General features: G+C 36.2%; 1 protein-coding gene across 4 annotated transcripts in view; it reads left to right on the plus strand.

Moving 5' to 3' along the window:
* ubr3 (ubiquitin protein ligase E3 component n-recognin 3) overlaps window positions 1–19,270 on the plus strand; it is a gene marked incomplete at its 5' end in the record, with an annotated part of 75,668 nt that extends 56,398 nt beyond the window's left edge. For all 4 annotated transcript variants that reach the window (XM_081369580.1, XM_081369582.1, XM_081369581.1 and 1 more), the window contains 9 exons: window positions 3,107–3,212; window positions 5,307–5,407; window positions 10,074–10,198; window positions 11,403–11,510; window positions 12,228–12,353; window positions 12,548–12,724; window positions 13,404–13,613; window positions 13,713–13,852; window positions 16,891–19,270. In XM_081369580.1, the coding sequence (XP_081225706.1) occupies window positions 3,107–3,212; window positions 5,307–5,407; window positions 10,074–10,198; window positions 11,403–11,510; window positions 12,228–12,353; window positions 12,548–12,724; window positions 13,404–13,613; window positions 13,713–13,852; window positions 16,891–17,008 (1,211 nt within the window). In that variant the 3' untranslated portion in view covers window positions 17,009–19,270. The remainder of the gene's footprint in view (window positions 1–3,106; window positions 3,213–5,306; window positions 5,408–10,073; window positions 10,199–11,402; window positions 11,511–12,227; window positions 12,354–12,547; window positions 12,725–13,403; window positions 13,614–13,712; window positions 13,853–16,890) is intronic.
* Window positions 19,271–21,382: the final 2,112 nt, after the last annotated feature.

The following is a 21,382-nucleotide window of genomic DNA, read 5'->3' on the forward strand; positions in this document are numbered from 1 at the left end:
GTGCAGACTTTGAGCTGTTATGAAAAAATCCCGACAATCAAGTGCAGCTGGAGAGATTTCACACTCCAGCAAAACAGCCATTTTCTGAGCTACATTAAACACATCCATAGAGAGGGCCAGATTTACTCGTTCTCTTGCTAAGCTCTAATGTACTGAGACTAAGAAAATAGGAAGTATGGACAAAGAAAGAGAATGTGAGTGGCTGTGCAGATCTCACCGCCATATTGCTAGTGTTGCGAGTGGTTGTTAGTAGGGATGTCCCGATCAGGTTTTCAATCGATCCGAGTCATTGAATATTGACCCGATACTGAGTCTCAATCTGATACTTGTATTTTCTTAGTGTTTGCACATTTCAAGTACATTAGTTATTAAAATCAAGCCAACGTGTGCAGAGAGTTCCTCAGAGGCTTGAATGTTAAAGAGGGGAATCTGTCACTATGGAGTAATTCCAATATAACAATTAATTACTACAGCAATTATATTTATAGGCCTGTATTCTTACATACACACACACTGCCGTTCCAAAGTTTGGGATCGGTACAATATTTTTAGTCTCTTATGTTCACCAAGGCTAAATTTATTTGATTAAAAATACAACACAGGAAGATTGTGAAATACTATTACAATTTTAAATAACTGTTTTCTATTTGAATATATTATAAGTGTAATTTATTCTTGTGATCAAAGCTGAATGTTCAGCATCATTACTCCAGTCTTCAGTGTCACATGATCTTTCAGAAATCATTATAATATGATGATTTGATGCTCAAGAAACGTTTCTGTTTATTATCAATGTTGAAAACAGTGGTGTACAATTTATTTTTAATTTTTTTCATGATTCTTTGATTCTTTGAAAACAGCATTTTGCCACATAAATAATTATGAAGATAAGGAGATATTGATCTGAGATGAAACTGTTTTAAAATCGTACGTGTTTGTTATCATATACACTGTTCAAAACAATAGTCGCAAAATGGCAGCAGCTGCGTTTGTATGAAACAAGAGAGAGTCCACGATACTGGATGGCATAATTAAATAACTGTACACAAAATGTTGATTTGACTGAGCTTTAATATTTTATTAGCTCACCAAATGCAAAACTTCCATGAGGAAAAAATGTTCCTAGCAAGCGTATAGCGCTGCTGACTTGCCGGATGCGATTGACCAATCAGAATTAAGTATTCCACAAAGCCTTGTGATAAGCAATTTGAATGCATACCTGCCAGCCAATCAGAATCATGGTATAAAAAGAAATATCGCACTTGTCCAAAAATGTCCATGGGATTGTACAGACAATTTACATTTACATGACAAAGTTTAAAAGTTAAGATTATTGATTTGTTCAAACGAAAGTGGCTCATTAGTACTTGCCTTAGATAATGACTCTCTTCTATTCCACTGCTGTCCGATGTCCTCTAGTTTAGTCAAAGTGATTCTGGGTTGTATTCTGGAGAATTTGAGTGTCATTTGATGTTAAATGTTTCTCTGCATGTTAGTGTAGATTGGAGGTCATTCACTTTTGCCAGTTGACCATCTAAGTCTCTCTCTCGCTCATGTCTGTGTGTGATTGATGGTGTGTGAAGAGGGCCGAGTGTGCACACTATAATCACAGGTGTGTGGAGACACAAGATCAATATGGAGCCGGAGAGTGTGTGTGTGTGAGGATAGGCGGTGGAGAGACAGATGTGCACGAGAAATAGAGCGATGTAGAGATCTCAGTTTCAGCTGTCAGGCTTCATGATGAAGTGATTGGGAAATGGGTAGAAACGAGGATGGAGGAATGGAATATATATCTGAAAATCTCTCATATTTCCTTGTGCCATCATGTCTGAGGTTTAGAGGGCATGGCATTCACAAACATTTTTGCAATAGAACAAAATGCAAACAGATTTTTAACACCTAAACGTATTGCTAGTTGTCTGAGACATTAGGGAAGGAGAGGGACCCTAAAAATGAATGCAAGTACCGTGCAATAGAGCGACTAGAACCCTGTCTTTGTTTAAGAGTCATTTATGATAGTTTTACTGTTGGATGAACTAGCCTGAAAATATGTTTTAGCATGTTTGAACAAAAAAAAAAAAAATCTTTTTGAGACTCTCAAAGGTGTTATGAAGATGGTGAGCTGATTAGTTATTCATAACTTGGTGATCGCCTGTAGGTGGTGCTATTGCTCTGTCATGAGTCTGTAGATAAGCCAGCTTCTTGAATGTTACTGGTGTTTTAATGAGTCAGAGAGAGATGTCACTTCTTTTGATGCATTCACAGGAGAAAAATTAGTAATTAAAGGCTGAAATAGTGTAAATGTTCCTTATGTTACTGTCTAAATCACACAACGTTGCAGTGACAATCTGTTCGCCTACACTAGATGTCCTGCTCACAGAAGTAGGTTATGAACTTCCATTTTTAGTGTATGCGGACATAAGCTTCAGTCATCTTAGGCATGTTGGGAATAGAATGATAACACAAAAAAAATGTATCACGGTTTCCACAAAGATATTAAGCAGCACGCCTGTTTTCAACATTGATAATAAAAATAAATGTTTCTTTGAGCAGCAAATCAGCATATTAGAACGATTTCTGAAGGATCATGTGACACTGAAGACTGGAGTAAATTCAGCTTTGATCACAGGAATAAATTACACTTTCAAATATTTAACATTAGAAAATTTATTTTAAATATTAATTGCTGTTTTTTTTATTTTTTTTTTATCAAATAAATACAGCATTTAATGGTTTACTAAAGCTTACAGACCCCAAGCTTTTTAACGGTAGTGTATATGCAGTATAAATACTGCAGAAATGAGACTACAAACATGTTCTTCTTGTCATCATCCTTGAAACCTCAGTCATTTGGACAAATGCTGTCTTTCTTCCTCAGAGTTTGTGTTGTAATCTGAGCTAAAGTTGCAGGTTCATCAGGCTTTGAGAGTGTCCGGTGGGTTCAATGCCTTTAACACATGTTCTGTCTAGCATGTGTTAAAGACATTGATCTGTGGGTAAAAAGGACAAGTTTTCATGATGTCTAATGTCTGTCACTTCCTCCTACACACCTAGAGGCTTTAACACACACTAACACTTGTGTGTGTGTGTGTTCTGTCTGTTTCAGATCAGCTGTTTCATGTGCTGGCTATGCACATGCGTCTCTACAGCATAGATTCAGCATACAACCCCTGGACCAGACTCACACAGACCACGCACAGCAGAGAGCCTGAGTAAGTATACACATATATATATATATATATATATACACACACACACACTGAACTGATCCTGATCAGAGATCAATCCTTTTTATGAAATCATGTTACATTTCTGAACTCACACTGTAGAACTGCACTACCCATAATCCTACAGAGAGATCCAGCAATCAGAGAATTTACTGTAATTATGGAGTTTTGACAAAAGAACTTGTGCGAGCGCTTACTCCCATGATGCATTGCCAGGAAAATAATTGAAGTCTTCCTATGCTACCGTTCAAAATGTTGGACTGTTATTCAGCAAGGATGCATTAAATTGATCATTTATAATGTCACAAAACATTTCTATTTCAAATGAATGCTGTTTTTGTGAACTTTCTTTTCATCAAAGAATATAAATGAATCGTTCTAATCATTTCAACATTGATGATAATGTTTTAATTGATGATAAAAGTAGTAAGAACTGTTTTTTGAGTATCCGATCATCATATGAGAATGATTTCTGAAGGATCATGTGACACTGAAGACTGGAGTAATGATGCTGAAAATTCAGCTTTGATCACAGGAATAATTTACATTTTAAAATATATTAAAAAAGACAACGTTATTTAAATTTTGCATAAAATTTCACACCAATCCCAGAGTGTGTAACTTGTAAAGTACAACTGTCAATACATTACATTAGCATTTACTGTGCTGAATTTAATCATTTTTTTATTTAAATAAATAAATAAATGGTGTCCATGATTTTCATCACTGAATTACAGTAATTAAACCTACACCTATAATTGCAGTAGCTAAACTTTTGAATGGTAGTATCTGAATGTTTTAAAATATACTGATTTTAAAGTTCTAATTAATTACAAAAACACTAGTTTTACATTTGTTATTGCAAAACAAAATTCTGAGACCAGTGAGGTCTGATTCACAAACAAATGATTGTTTATTCTATTTAATCAGTCAAAAAGACTCAAACTTGACTTAATATTGATAATGTTACATATATACACAAGGTTTTTTTTTCCTATAAATGTTATTTTTTTATTTTTTTATTTAAGAACATGACAAAATTGCCTGAAAGAAGTATTATTGTTTCTCACTGGCTTTTATGGTGTTGCTGCTGCATCTTTTTGAAAGAAAGAGAGAGAGGGACATTAGAGCAAATGGGGTTTCCATAGATACCAATAACTGCTGCATCTCGCAAATGATGGTGTGCAGCACTACATGTCTTGAGTGCTGCGGTTTATTTCGAGGGTTTATGGCTGTGTGGAGGTTACTGCTCATCACGTCTCCTGTTTAAAAGGCACTTAACACTCTCGGCTTTCTAAGTGGCCTCATTTCTCCTGCGTTCGGGCGGTAACACAGGGTTTTCACCCGCGCGTCTCTCAGGACTGTTAGCCGGGCTGGACTCCGGCTCCGAGGGGACGCAGATGTATTTATAAATGCCTTGTTTGGGGCTTGTGAAGGAAAACTCTGTCACTAGAACCCTCGGGCACATTCTCTGAGCTATTAATACAGCAATTAGAATAAAGCCACTGCTGTCCCTGTTTCTGCCTGCCCGCAATCACTTGTCAAACAGAAAAAAGATTATCTGAGAGTTGTGTTTGGACAGTAAAGTCATTGAATGTCATTGTGTGTGTGTGTTTGAGTGAATTATTTGAGTGTTTGCAGTAGTGTCCAAACACCATTTAGGGCCAATATGCACAAAAGCTCGGTTCAGATTTCTGCTCTAATGGACAGCACTCAGTCCCACACAAATAGTTTTAAATATAAGTGAATAAATGAATATTTGCTGTTCTGTTTTCTTTTATATTTGAATTGCGGTCTTGGGTTTTTATATGTAACCTGTCCACCTACTGTACATTTACAGTAAAATTGTATTGAAAGAATTTGAAGCCTCATGAATATTCGCCCACAGTGATGGTCCTGTTTTTACATAATTTAAGTTGTGCTGTTGTGTGTGCAAGATAGTTTCGTCTGTAGATCACATAGTTTCATGCACCCAAGTTTGAAATGCTGTGTGTATTTGATGTTTATATCATGTGTTTTGTGTGATTCTCTACAGCATTTAGTGCTGTACTGTTGTGTGATTCTGTGTTTTGTGTGCAGGTTCTGTGATGATGAACGTCCTGAGGTGCCCATGCTCTTCAGAGATGTCCCGTCCCTCCTCATCATCTTCATCCTCACCATGCCTCAGCCTTTACGCAAAGGTAACACACACACACACACACACAAAGTAACATGAAATCACAAATTCTGTTCATGTTTATACCAGACAGTAAATGAAAGACCTTCTTAATGATTCATTTATCAAATAAGCCTGAAAGATTAACAGTTAATGATAAAAATGTGATTTAAAAAGGAAAATGTTCAATCAAAAACAATCAGTCTTACACCCTGACCTGTACATAAATCTAGAATTAAGGAAAGGCATTTCTACCAATCAATTCCGATTTAAAGTACCAGCTTCATGCTTTTACAAAACCAGTTAAACGCAACAACCAAAAGTTTCCGTCTGAACTTTATTTATATAGATCAATTAAATATAGCAATTTAAACTATGTATAATGATGATACAAGTGATCCTCCAGATTTAGATCAAGCTATATTGTATTAGTAATGTTGTCTAGCACAATTGCCACAGTGATTTGGACAGTTAAGAGGCAGTTAAGAGATTTAAAGGCAGTTAAGAGATTTAAAGGGGTCATGAACTGCATTGTTTCCTGGGGTGCACGTATAATGTTAGTATGATTTTTACATTACAAATTGTCATAATTTAAAAATAAAAGGCATTTTTCCCATCCAGATTTTAGCCCTCTGATTTGAACGCTGTTTGAAGGGGCGTGTCTGCTGAGAGACCTCAGTGTAAATGCCCACTGCTGTGATTGGCTAACACCTTTGCGTTTGAAATAAGTATTGCATTTGGATCTTTCTCAAAAACGTTTAGCTCGTTTTTACTATTATAGCTCTCAAGATTTTCTTATCATGAAAAGTGTTGATTATAGCATTATATTTAGATCTATACAATTATATTTAGATGGTGGCATGAAAGGTTGCAGTGTTGAGCATTGAAGCCAATCGCAGACATGTTGAGCGCATGAATGCAGTGATCTCGTCTTTGCAATTCTATGAATGCACACTAATGAATGTTTAAATCATAACTAACAGTGCAAACACGATGTAAATAAGAGATTAGTTGATTTTTACGTGAGTTTTGGCACAAGTCCAACTGTCACCGATAAACTCGCACTGTTTGATTTACAGCTCTAGCAATTGTAAAGGAAGTGTTCTTTGATCGCTTTATATAATTTAATCACAGTTTAAATAACAGATTATTTTTATCCTACTAAGAGAAACAATGTGAAGTTGACAGTTTAGGTTTGATTTACTGACACATAGACAAAGAACATATGACTGTACATGAATCATTACATATCAGAAATCACTGGCCACAGATCAGGCACTAGAATCAACACGGTGACTAACATGTCGTGGCATTACTGTCGAGTCCATATCGTAAAAGTCTGTTTGCAAAACATGCGCCGAAATTGCAACTGATTTACAAAATAATCCACCGTGAATTGTACCGAATACAAATAAATAATGCTCAACTGAGACATTCACATTGTTGAAAATAAATAACCACATTCCGTTAGGATCCTTTAAAGGGTAATGTTATTTTTGGTCCAGTGATCCTGTATCGCTCTTCTCTCCTCGTCATCGCACTAATACACCGGAGCCGGTGCCTACTCGCGAACCAGTTCTTTGTGTTTCGACAGCCAAATAACCAGTTCTCGCCCTGGAAAGTTGGTTCCAAAGCGGCAATGACTCTTTGCTGGACTAGAACCGTTCTTTTACCACGTCATGCTTACGTCTGGGGCTGGGGGCGGGGTTACTGTCGAACTACTTCTCGAACGAAACCTCCGTCTATAGTAATCCAGACGAGCAGCACAAATGTGTTCTAAACGTGTTCTTCTGACCCCAATATAGGTTTGCGAAGCCAGGAGAAACATTTGCAGAAAGACGACGTAGTCCAACATTGTAATTGTTATGCTTGAAGTTGGGAAAGCTAAGACAATGTATGGCAACGTACACAGTGACCTAACGACGTCGTTTGCTGGGCTCTCTAGTCAGTGGAAAAACAAACAGGTTCTGAGAAGGTTCGCAAAATGAACCAACTTTGAACCAGCACCAGTTCCAAACCAGTTCTTTTTTGGTGGAAAAGGGGGATAACACGCACACCAGTGGGCGGGGGCAAATGTTGCAATGATGATTTTCTTCATAGATCTATAGATGGGCATATTCCACAATGAGTCGTTCTCTGGGCTTGGTTACAGTAAAAGCTGTTTTTAGACTTACAAGGAAGTTTTCAGTCCGAAACTTAAAAGGATATTCTTATAGTATAATGACATATATGTCATTATATATGTCAAAAGTTCAAGTAAACTTTGATTTCTCAATTCATGACCCCTTTAAATATTGGTTGGTATTGTTCTATTAAGATATTTAAATGTTGGCGAGAGTAAGTGGTAATCAAAAAGTATTAGTGGAAATATTTATATATGTAGTTTAAACAGGGAGCTTCTAGAAGGTCAGCACATAATTCTTTAATGCCATATAAGCAAGCTAGAGGCAACAATGGCAAGGAACAAAAAACGAATGCAGTTATTTGAACAGATTTTTAAAGTTTTGTTTTTATCATATTGTTTTATTCCCTCCTGCAAAGTGCTTCTATGCATTTTTATCTGAAACTCCACTCACACACTCCTAAAATGTTGACAGTTGTGATGCACAAGGCCAACCAGCAGAAAACACATGAGAGCAAATTACCATGATGCTCTCTGCTACAGTAGATGTACTGCACTTAAAAAAAAAAATCTTCCTCTTTCCCCTCACACACCCTACCCTTCACTTGTGAGTTTAGTCTTTAGATGGGCCAGGAGTGTCTTGGTTAATCACTAATTATTGATTGACTCAAATAAGCATCATGTGTTTTGTCATTGTGAGCAGAAGATCGATTCGGGTCCATCAGTCTGAAGACACAAGACAAAGCTCGTATTAGAACCGAAACAGGCTGTGAATGTGTTAGAGAGTAGTTTAGTGCTATCACAAAGAAACGTGTGTGTGTGTGTGTGTGTGTGTGATGTCTGTCTCTGGTGAGGATGTTAATGGAGTGTCATTGTCTGTGTGTGCGAGTGTGTGGCTTTTCATCTCACAACCGGTCTTAACACCTGCTACGTGAACAAGGGCTAATTACCCTCTCCAAAAAAAAAATCAGATGTCCTTTTTCTGTACACAGTCACATGATTGATTTTTGTGTCTTAACAAAAGACCCATGATTCTCTTGAAAGCTCTGCTGTCTATAGAGCTGTTTGAGTGGATGTCTCTCTGTGCATCTTGTTATTGGAACAGATGCTTTTATTGAAGGATGTAACTGACGTTTTTACAGTTTGGGGGGACCAAAGTAAAAGTTTAAGAATTGATAGAATGATATTATAGTTATTGCCCCACATTTATCCATAGACTTTACAAATATCCTATCTACTGTAATTAGTGTATGAACATAATTTGTGAGGAACAGAAGTCCTGTCCAATTTAAATTGTCCTATTGTCTCAAGGTCTCAGGTCACATTTAATTTTCATATCTTCGTTCTTGTCCACTGGAAATATATTGAACGATGCATTTTCAATGTACACTACTGTTCAAAGCACAACCGTTTTCAACATTGATAATAACAATAAATGTTTCTTGAACATCAAATCAGCATATTAGAATGATTTCTGAGGGATCATGTGACACTGAAGACTGGAGTAATGATGCTGAAAATTCAGCTTTTGATCACTGTAACAAATAACATTTTAAAATATACTGTATATCAAAATAGGAAACAGTTCATTTAAATTGATATATACCCCAATCTTTACGAGAATGAACCTCATTGGTTCTCGCACCTCAAGTGAACATGCTTGAGCTTCCGTTTACCACAACTGATGTGTGAGTTGATGAATGTTTATGTGAATAATAGCCTAAACTAAATCTGTTCATCATAAAGTGATCGAGTCTCTTTAGAAAATTTGGACTGAACCGCTCAATTCATTTAGTGTTACGATCTCTTTATGAACTTTTTGAAGCGTCAAAGTGGTATTTGCATAGCTGTCAATGGAGGGACAGAAATCTCTCGGATTTAATCAAAAAGTTCTTCATTTGTGTTCCGAAGATGAACGAAAGTCTTACAGGTTTGGAACAACATGAGGGTGATTAATGACAGAAATTTCATTTTTGCTGTATGTCACTGTCATATAGCACATATGTCAATATACTTCATATTGACTCGCCATGTTAAATATGCTGTCTTTTTTTTTTATGAAGCAGTTTCATTAACTGTGTCTCAGATAACACAAGATTTAATACCACTTTTCCAGGTAAATTAGATTTGGTAACCTAACATTGTGGCGTGGGTTAAAAACATTAAGTTCTCAAAGTTACATTTGTTTAAATAAATTACATTAGCGTTCCTGTTGCTTGAACAGTAGAGCAAGACAACAGCAAGATTGTGGGTTCAATTCCCAGGGAAGTCTTTAATGGTATTAGTTCAATTACTCAACCTCATTTCGTTCCAAACCAGTTAGACTTTCGTTCATCTTTGGAACACAAATGAAGATATTGGGTGAACTAACCTTTTAAGTGATAAAATATTTACCTAGAATGTGCAACAGTCATAATCTTATGGAATATGAGTGAAATAAAATGTTTTTCTTTCATCATGATGAATAAGGCACAGTATGACCACAACATTTATTAAAATGAAAATCTGTTTTAATTTCATAAGAGACTACATCTTGTGTTGATGATAAGCATGTTGTGTTTGTGTGCAGAGCACTTCACGTGTGTGGTGAAGGTGTTGTACAGTCTGCAGTTCACACAGGCTCTGGCCGCTCTGTCCATCAGATTCAGCCGTGAGGAGAGACTCGCCTGGAGCAACACAGGAGCTGCCAAGAAGGTGAGACCAATGAGCCTAACATCACAGCCATCTCAGCCAAACACCAATCAAAAAGCTTTCTTAGGCATACGCCAGCCAATTGACTTTCATGATTGATTACCACGCCTACCGCTTTTCAAGGGCTGGTGTGCCCGTCAAACAAAATGACAGACCAAATGTCCCTTTATGATTAAAAAAAAAAAAAAAAGACTTCAAATGCAGTTCATCATAGTTAATCATTGCACAGAAGTCTGAAAGTACAACCATTGTATCAGGTTGTTATGTTGAAACACTAAAATAACAGTAGAAGATGAGAAATTGAAAAAACAAGCTTGAGCTTCCGTTTACCACAACTGATGTGTGAGTTGATGAATGTTTATATGTGAATAAAAGCCTGAATTAAATCTGTTCATCATATAAAGCGATCAAGTCTCTTCAGAAAATTTGGAAAACGAAAACTTTTTGAAGCTTCAAATAGTAGTCAATGCATAGCTGTCAATGGAGGGACAGAAATCTCTCAGATTTCATTAAAAAGATCTTCATTTATGTACCGAAGATGAACGAAAGTCTTACAGGTTTGGAACGACATGAGGGTGAGTAAATGATGACAGAATTTGCATTTTTGGGTGAACTATCTTTAAGACCCTTACGATAAGCTAATTTTATTAAGAGAAATGATGTGTTCTTGGCCCTCAATCCTGTTTAAGGGGTGATGGCAGTAATCTTCAGAAAACCCAGAGCGAGGAGCTACTACAGGAAATCCTTCAGATAAATCGCTCTGAGGTTTTCATTAGCACAGAAGAGATCATTAGCAATGGTTCTGCCTTCCATTAAATGTCTATTTTTGGTGTAGATGGGCTTTATGAGAAATAAATGGACTAAGGTGAAGTTTCATGTCATCAGTCAGACCGCTTTAATTCACATTTCTCTGTCTGAAACTTCTATTGCTTTTGCATATTGCTGACTACGTTTAAAACAACACACAGTGTTTCAAAACCGAGCAAGTTCCTTCTTAGACTGCAGTATTGGGTATTATTGGTGCATTTAATCCATTTGTGATGGCCAATAATGTTGTCTAGATAGTCAGTGCACTAGGTTTTGAAACAGCCAATATGCATTATATCAATCCAGTTTGATCAATGACAGTGATCCCAGTCTGGAGGGAGTAAAAAGCACTTTTTTCTTTGCTTTAGTTTATAACTTTCAATGCTGTTTCAATACACAGAACACACCAAACTCTGACAAATCATGGGAGTCGCTCCTGGGTCACGTGATCTCCGAGCTGACGAAGGCCAAAGATGTGTACGACACCAACTCTGAGGAAGCATTCGTGGTGAGTCCTCTTCAACATCACGAAAGGACCGCACAGCACTGAAAGTGAAAGTGTCATGTGAAGGACAAGTACTCAGAATGTGTCCTCTGCATTTAACCCATCCAAGTTAGTGCGGGTTACAAGTCTGACTATACTACCATTATGCAAAATTTATTGGACAAAATGTATCATTAAAGTCATTAACTTACAAATTCAGCATCAGTAGTAATAATGAGAATATGTAGTTCAGAGAACAGCAGGTTCAGATCCTTTTTAGTGAAGAAAAGTGTAAACGAGTATCCAAAGACCCATTGTTGAACATATCTTGCACATTTGTCATGGACTAGTACATCTATTCACTATTTTCTTGTTGTTTTGACAAAGCAGCATCTTCAGTGTCACATGATCCTTCAGAAATCATTTGAATATGCTGATTTGATGCTCAAGACACATTTCTGATTATTATCAATGTTCCAGACTGTTGTGTGTTTTTTTTTTTTGTGAAAACCAAAAAATTGGAACAACAGTGTATCATCTATACATAGAATTTTTATTTAGAAAACACAATTTCATGAGAATTAGCCATAGAAGAGTAATAATCTATTATACTGTATAGGAATCTGCAGCTCACTGTTATATGAGCCTAAAGCTTGTTCTTTCAAAGCAAATCATCTCTGAGGAAGATGTTGTGTTATCACCAGGGAATGAGCTGTGATTAATGATGTCTTCTCTGTGTAGTTGAGCTCCAGTGTGTGGTCTCCTCAGTCCATTGAGTTCACCCTACAGCAGTTCTGTCTGCCCTTCCTGAGACTGTCCTGTTTACTGCAACACCACTTGTATGGAGACAGCTTACCCGGATGCCAGGTACACACACACACATTTACATCACTCTCTAGATGGGGACATTACATAGACTTCTACAGCTAGTTATAAATGCCATAACCTAACTCTCACACCCTAAGAGGAAAAATATTTATTTATATTTATACTGTTTTTCAAAGCTCACTTCCCAGAATATGGTTAAATAGGTTCTCACACACGGCTGTCTCTCGTCACAGGTGGAGGAGGAGTTTTCTCTGCTGACCGGGTGTCTGAGTTTGACCGGTTCTGTTCAGTCCAGTGTATCCATGAGCAGCGCAGCGTGTCTGGACTGGAACTTCAATGCTTTCGATCTGATTAGCCAGTGGTGTTCAGAGGTCATCGCTCTGTCCAATACACCCTCCCAACAGTCTGTGGTCAGTGTCTGTTTGTGTCTTGATTCTTTGTAACCCTGTTTTATTTAATGTGGTTTTTTTTTTGGTTTTTTTTATTACTGTTAACCACTGTGACCTAACCAAGCGTAACCAGCTTCAATAACATCATCTTTGATATTCAAGATTGCTGAGCAGGGTTTTGAACCAATAAGACTCAAATACAAATTAAAGGGGCCATGACATGAGAAATCAAATTTGCCTTGGTCTTTTGAAATGTAAGAGGTCTGTGTACCATTAAAACATCCTGCAAGATCCATAGCTTTAAAGGTGCAGTATGTAAGAATGACAACTAGTGGTCGAAATAGGTACTGCAGTCGAATTCAAGATATCGGAGATCACCGTTTCTCCTGCTCCTCAGACTGGACGGCGCTCACATGGGTTGCCAGTTTGAGCACGCGCAACAGGAACGAGCGCAATGGACAATGAAAATTGGCAAATTGGCAACGTGCAGTATCACAGACCAAAACAATAACAAACATTCCAGCCTGGAAACACACATTTCAAAGTAAAATAACTGGCTGTAGAAGTGTTTTTCAGAGAAACGAGTATGTGAACTTAGCATGTTTCCTCAATATCTGCAAACATATTATGGTATTTTTATGCTTTGGTAGAGTGAAAAAGTTACATACAGCACCTTTAATGAAAGCTGGTCTCTCTTCAGTCTCTGTTGGTTCAGGATCCGCAGTGGGCCGCCCCTCGCCTCCTGCACCTCCCAGACAATTACAACACCATCTTCCAGTTCTACCACAGGAAGTCCTGCACCAGCTGTGGGAAAACCCCCAAAGACCCCGCGCTCTGCCTGGTGTGCGGCGCCTTCGTCTGTCTGAAGGGGCACTGCTGTAAACAGCAGGGCGTGTGTGAGTGTGTGCTGGTGAGTGTGCAGCAAACGCTGAAAGCTCAGTTTGAATGGTCCTAACACTGATGATGCTGATTATAATTATATATATATATTATTTTTTTTTATCCAAAGCACTCCCAGCACTGTGGAGCAGCGACTAGTATCTTCCTCCTGGTAAACGCCTCGGTCATCATTATCATCCGAGGGCATCGCTTCTGTCTGTGGGGGTCTGTGTATCTGGACGCTCATGGAGAGGAGGACAGAGACCTACGGTAAACCTTTTGCTGCTCTGTTGGACAGATATTGCATTTAGATTTCATTCTGATGGTCTTAATTTTCCATTAAGGGGCAATATCTGGCCCCTGGAATTGATTTCCAGGGTTGTTTTATCATTATTTGTAAGGGCAATTTTAAGAATTAACATATTTATTTTATCTGTGTTGTCTTTCATGTCAGATACTAACATTTAACCAGTTACTTCAATCAAAATACTATAGGCTGTTAACAAAAAACAAAATAGGCTATATACTATAGACTTATTAACATCAACAAAAGCCATCTTTACACTACAAAGGTAGAACAGAAGTAGCATCTGACATGGCATTTGTGTTTGTTTACTTGTTTAATACTGCTCAAAGGTGGCATAAATATACAGTACCTGCCAAAAGTTTGGAACCATTAAATCTTTTTTAATGTTTTTTTTTAATATGTTTTTTTTTTTTTTGAAAGAAGTGTCTTCTGCTCACCAAGGCTGCATTTATTTATTCAAAAATATTATTACAAACAAAAATAATTGTTTTCTATTTTCATACATTTTAATATGCATCATTACTCCAGTCTTCAATGTCATATGATCCTTCAGAAATCATTCTAATGTTTTTATTTTTATATTATATTTTATGATTTGGTACTCAAGATTTTTTTTTTTTATCATTATTAATGTTGAAAGCAGTTGTGCTGCTTAATATTTTTCATGGAAGTGGTGCTACTTTTTTTTTCAGTAGTCTTAGATGATGAATGGAAAGTTCATTGAACAGCATTTATTTTCATTTAATAAAATATTTTTTTGAATTTATTAAAGCATTTATTAAATAGAAATCTTGGAACATTATAAAAAGTATTCACTCTCACTGTTTATCAATTTAATGTGTCCTTGATGAATAAAAGTGTTTATTTCTATCTATCGGTATCATTGTTTCCACAAAAATGTTAAGCAGAAAAAACATCGATAATAATAATACTAATAAATGTTTCTTGTGCAGCAAATCAGCATGAATGATTTCTGAACAATCATGTGACACTGAAGCTGAAAATTCAGCTTTACATCACATTAATAAATAAATAATTTTTAATTGTATTAAAATAGAAAAACAAATTTTAAATTGTAATGAAATTTCACAGTATTACTCGACTACTTTTTTGATGAAATAAATGCAGCATTGGTGAACATAAGTACACAATTGTACATTTGTACACAGCAATTGTAATGTTTACAAGTTTTGCATAATGTAAATAGCCTACAAAAAGTATATAAATTATAACAGTAAAAAACTGGAACTCATTACAGGATAGGGCTGCAATTTAATGACAAAATCATTGTTGATTATTTCCCTCAATTTTGTAATAATGATTCTAAATATGTCAATTAATAGAATACATAAGAAAAAAGTTGCGAAGCGGCACATCATATTCTGGCTAGAAAGACAAAACAAGCTAAGAACTGTTTTTGAATAGTTTATTGGTTTTATGCATTCAAAATCAAAACTTTGCATTGGTTATTTTAGTATCAGGAAAAACAAACTGTGAATAAATTCTGTTCACCTTATTCTTAGCGTAAGAGCGGGCACGGCTATTATAACTTCATTGTGTCGAGGCTTCCGTTCTCATCCGCTTTCAGTTATTTTAGCTGTCCGTTATGCTGCTTGATATTGCAAACTATTGTTTGTTATCATATTATTTTAATTTATTATTGTAATCATAAACACACTGGTTTGTATTGTACAATTTACTGCATTTTGTTATTATTTCCAGTTATTTACTATAACGGCTAATGAATCTGAAGTTACCCACAGAATCACAGAAAATAGCTTACTTCTGCATTGCCACATAAGGAAAACACAGAAATGGAGCAAAGAACACTCAAAAGTAGTCCATGACTTCAGTTCAGCGTGTTTTTCCAGTCTGATAAATGTGGTGTTCCTCAAAGCTCTGTCCTTGGACCATCTTTGATTGTGTAATATGTGATCCTGCACCACAAAACCAGTCATATGGGTCATTTTTTAAAATTGAAATGTATACATAATCTGCAAGCTGAATAAATAAGCTTTCCATTGATGTATGGTTTGTTAGGATAGGACAATATTTGGCAGAGATACAACTAAGGAAAATCTGTAATCTGAGGGCGCAAAAAAATCTAAACATTGAGAAAACCGCCTTTAAAGTTGACCATTTATGTTCGCGATTGTGCTGCATCCCCTCACAAAAAAAAATGTTTTATATATTTACAGTTGAAAATTTACTAAATATCTTCATGGAACATGATCTTTACTTAATATCCTCATGATTTTTGGCATTAAAGAAAAATCGATAATTTTGACCCATAAAATGTATTGTTGGCTATTGCCACAAATATACCCGTGCGACATGTGACTGGTTTTGTCATCCAGGGTCACATTATGATCACATTATACTTTGGAGAAGGCATCATGTATGCACGTTAATTATTTGAAAATACATAAAACTGGATTATGTACAAAAATTCTCGTTCACTCAATCACTGAAGCAAAATTAATTTCTTATTTAATGCATCTGCTCTTTGTTGTTAATGATGAGAAAATTCACAGAGTGCAGAATTCATTCAGAGGGCATGTGCACTGAACAAAATGAGAACGCCATTTTCAGATGTGTTTAATCTGAATGCCTCTGATTGGCCATTAAATTCATAAGCTCCACAGAAACGTACTTTGTTATAATGCTGCGTAAAAAAACACGTATAAAGGAATCTGATGCAACGTGAGCAAATCTAAATGTAATTCCTCAAAGTCAGCATTTTTCGCTCACAGCGATTGCTGTAAATATAATTAGTTTAATTGTACAGGGGCATTTTTTTTGCCCCCTTATTTTGAATTTGGGGGGCATTTTTGTTTATTTTGGTGACATTTTTGCCCCAAGCCTCTGTTTATTTCTGGCCCTGCTCAAGTACTCTTTTATGTGAGTTTAAAGCCCTGCCTAAACCTTTTTGAAGTGTGTCTTTTGTAGAGAAACGGTTTACCTTTCCTGCTGTAACCTCCTGATCTTTTCTGTTCTGTAGTCGAGGAAAGCCTCTGTATTTATGTGAGGAGAGATACCGCGTCCTGGAGCAGCAGTGGGTGTCACACACCTTCGACCACATCAACAAGCGCTGGGGTCCCCACTACAATGGACTTTAACTGTACAGCCCACATCCTGGAGAGGACAGGTCACATGATGTCGGCGCAAGCCTCTATGTCATCCTCTGAGGATTTCTGTCGTGTAATTTAATGGAAACCTGCATTGAGTTGGCCACAGCCTGGGTTCATGTGAAGTTTAGTGTACAATCAAGCCTAATGACTAACAGCGTGTGCGTGCGTGTGTTTAAAAGTAATTTTTCGTGTGGATTTTTAGGGGAGAATTTTTTTTGTCCCAGCAAGCTCACAGTGAAAGCACATTGAGTGAATCTGTGTCAATCCTGTTAGACGCACAAGTGGAAAAAAATGCTCCCGTTCTGTAATATTTGGAAAACTAAGATGAGAGATTCTTGGGAAAAAAAACTATTCTGACCAACGTTGAAACAAATCATGTACAGATATCAGAATTAATATCAAAACCTTGAATGCTAAAGGTACCAAGACTCTCAACATATCCCCCCACCACCCCATGACCAGTGCGATGTGTGTAGTCATGTCATGCTATTTGAGTTTAAACACATCTCATAAGAGTGACTGAGTTGAAAAGCAGTGTATGAGACAAAATATGAACAGATTAGAGCTAAAGCACGAGTTGTCTCCGAGTCAAGGTGTAGTTGCAGTCATCCTCAGGTATTTTATTTTGTTTGTTTTTTGTTTTGTAGTCTCAGATAAAAGATTTTAATATTTAAAAATTGCTGCTATTCATTGTTTAAAAAAAAAAACTAAATTATACCTTTGTAAAAAAAAAAATATTTTTTACAATTTTCATCTTTTTTTTCTTTTCTTTTTTTTCTTTCTTTTTTCTAATGAAGGCTCTGTGTTTGATGGTGGTTGGCTGGTCTGTTGAGTTTATTATAGAAAAAAATTCCCCTGTAACCTTGTACAGCATTTCTTGGCACATTATATGGCTGGAGACAGGACAAGTCTTTATGGTCTTTGACTTTTTCCCTTGCATAAAGGTTATTCTTTTCTCACCCAAGGCCTTTTGAAAATAAGAAATATAAGAAAAGAACAAGTGGTAAAACTTTACTTAAAGCCTTTAAATATTATGCATTATAAAATTATTTAATAAGTATTATTGTAATGCTTTAATTATGCCTTGTAATGCACCTTATAATACATTGTTTGTTCTCATCAATAATTGTAACCACAATTGCAATACATTATAATACTTATCTATTCACTGTTACACCTTTAAAAAATGTAAACACATGGATTAAAACACGACAAACTAATTTCAGATGTAACAATGAATTTGTAAATATTATAATGCATTTTAACTTTGTTTACAATTATTTATGAAAAGGTAAAATCCATTATAACGTACATTATAAATACTTTTATAATGCATTGTTAATAAAGGCTTCAAGGTTTACCAAAATTTTTTTTGCATTAAGAAAATGAAGCTTATGTAGATAATTATTTTCTGCATCATTTTCGTCAAACATTTCTCATTAATGCAATTGCATCTTAATGTTTTTTCTTGTTTCTCAATGGTGTTTTGGCTTTATTGTAAAGAGTGGTCAGGTGTGCTTGAATTGTCAGGAAAGTAATGCAATGCAATTGCAATGCAATGCAAAAAAAAAAAAAAAAAACTTGTTCTAAAAAAATAAAAATAATAAGCTTAGTTTTTAATGCAAAATATAATTTATTATTTTTGATTAAGGGTGAAATAGTGACCTGGGTATGTTCTTGGCAAAGTTTATTACCTCACTATAGGCCAAAAATCTGACCGCATACCCACCAAGTCAATTGTCTCTCAAGGTCTTGATTGTCTTTCCCATATTCTAATTACATGATAATGCCTAGACTGGTGTCAGATGGTCCACAGGGGGCAGTGTTTTCCAATTCACTGAGCTCGGTTTCAAAGAGCCTCATCACACAACTTAAATAGATGAGATCATGTAGATAGATGCTCAGAGACAGAGGGCTTATGTATCTACAGGCTCAGTGATCAGTTGGAAACAAACCTCTAAAGTTAAGAAAGCTCTTAGTAATAATTTTTCTTGACTTTGAGTTTTGTCGCAACTGGCTGCCGGAGTCTAATTTCTCCTCCTCTAAGATTTTGCGGGTTGTGAAGGTTTGTTTTTTTCCCGTTTAAAGACAATATTTATGTATTATTGTGATATTATTTTGATGCACACACCACTCAGATATTGAATTCCTGATCTAAAGTGTTTGAACTTGGCCAGATTGTGTGTATCTCCTTTGTGCAAAAAGAATCAGACCAAATAAAAAAAAAAAAAAAGATGTTTTAATGTTATCAAAAAGAAAGAGGATTAAAAAAAAGTAATTTGGTGCTTTATACAAATAGACATTTAGCGAAGGCTAGTTTTCCAGGCTGATAAATGCGGTGTTCCTCAAAGCTCTGTCCTCGGACCATCTTTGATTGTGTAATCTGTTCATTTGGAAAGGGCATTATGTATGCACATGTTAATTATTTGAAAATGCGTTAAACTGGATCACATCAAATGTAATATTACAGCCCAGTCCAGTGATGGACATGTATGGTATGGCACACAGTTTCTTTATTTTAAGCAGCTCCTCTGTTAGCAGGTGTTTTAGTCCAAGTACTTCCTCCTTTCATCATTTCTCCCTTAAAAATTAAGATCACATTAACACAAAAAGTTCCCAGTTTAAACATTATAATAATTTGCCTTGTGTGACACCACATTGAGAGCTGTTGAAAGTAATTTCAAGAGCTCTTAATGTGGCGTCACAATCAAAATAACATCAGTGGAGCCCTTGTGAAAATGACATTTAGAGCAGTTACAGGGGACATGTAACGTCCAGCTATATTGAGGGTAATTTGCTTGCTTTGTTTCTTACTGAAGACCGTCAAGCACCCCCCAATACCACACACATATTCAGACACTCTCGTACCAGAAAAAAAGCATGTTTGGTTTGTATTGATCAGTTTGATTGGTAAGTGTTGATTATCATTGCTGCAATCATGTCATGCTGGATGGAGGATGTTTTCAGTGCACTTGAAGTTAGCTTCTTTTCATTATTTTATCTTGATTTCTTGCATGCTGCTGTTTTTTTCCCCCTTTGAGAGAGTTCTTATTTCTATCCTTCCCCACTTTGTATAGACAGACAGTTGTGCTAAGTGTGATGGGTGGATAATGCTGGTGTGTTCTCCTGCGGTGAATGCTTGTCAGGCAGGCAGTAATACAGTACATTACTGTAGGTGCTGATTCAGACTTTATGATGTCATCTCTGAAAGGGTGACTTTTAATGACATTTAATGCAAAATGTAACATATGTGAATAAAATATACAGATGCTCTGAAATGCCTTTGTTTTTGTTTTTTTGTCAAGCGTTATAATCCAAAAAAATTTACTTTTGTACTATCCACACATTAAAATTTCTGCTCTCACCACCTGGCTATGCAAAGATTGTTCATATATACGATGGTATGTCAGAATACTCGATTCTGATTGGCTGGAATGTGTGCATTCAGACAGTTAATGCACAGGTAGTTCCATTCGGTTTAATCACTGTTCTATATTAAAGGGATAGTTCACCCAAAAATTAAAATTAGCCCATGGTTTACTCACCCTCAAGCCATCCTAGGTGTATATGACATTCTTCTTTCAGGGGTTACTCTTTTGGCGTAAATTGATGCGTACGGACGTCTTTTCTTACACTTCACTTCAGAAGGCCTTTATTAACGTACGGTGACGCAGGGAGCACTTTAATCATGCATAGATACGCTTTGATGGACTTCTAAAGACAGATAGCCATTCACTGCCATTATCAAGCTTGTAAGAGCCAGGGTATTTTTTTTATATAACTTTGATTGTATTCGTCTGAAAGAAGAAAGTCATACACACCTAGGATGGCTTCAGGGTGAGTAAATCATGGGCTAATTTTAATTTTTAAAAACACCCGCCATATCTCCCCCTTTTTTACGCTGACATATAGCCTGACAACATATCTCATCTGACAGTTTTTAGGCTCCACTTCAACTGTCGGATTGAGATGGCCAATCAAATCAAAGAAGGCAGGATTTACTGTTCACAGATGACATGTGGCAACAAGTTTTAGGGTGAAATATTTCAAAGTAAGATATAGTTTAGTTAAAGTTCATCCAAAAATAAAAATTCTGTCATCACTTACTCACCCTCATGTCGTTCCAAACCCGTAAGACTTTTTTTCATCTTCTGAACATTAATGAAGATCTTTTTGATGAAATCGGAGACCTTTTTGTCGTACTGCGAAATTCAAACAATAAATGTTGTTTTATTGCTTTTTAATGTGTTGTAAGAGATTGTTGTATAGCACCTCGGTTCAAGCTGCACATGAACCGATCATCTCTTACTCTTCTTTACTACTAGTTACTTAGAGCACGAAATAAACATGAATGAACATCAG

This window comes from Scardinius erythrophthalmus (genome assembly GCF_964197995.2).
Source record: "Scardinius erythrophthalmus genome assembly, chromosome: 6".
Classification (NCBI taxonomy): Eukaryota; Metazoa; Chordata; class Actinopteri; order Cypriniformes; family Leuciscidae; genus Scardinius; species Scardinius erythrophthalmus.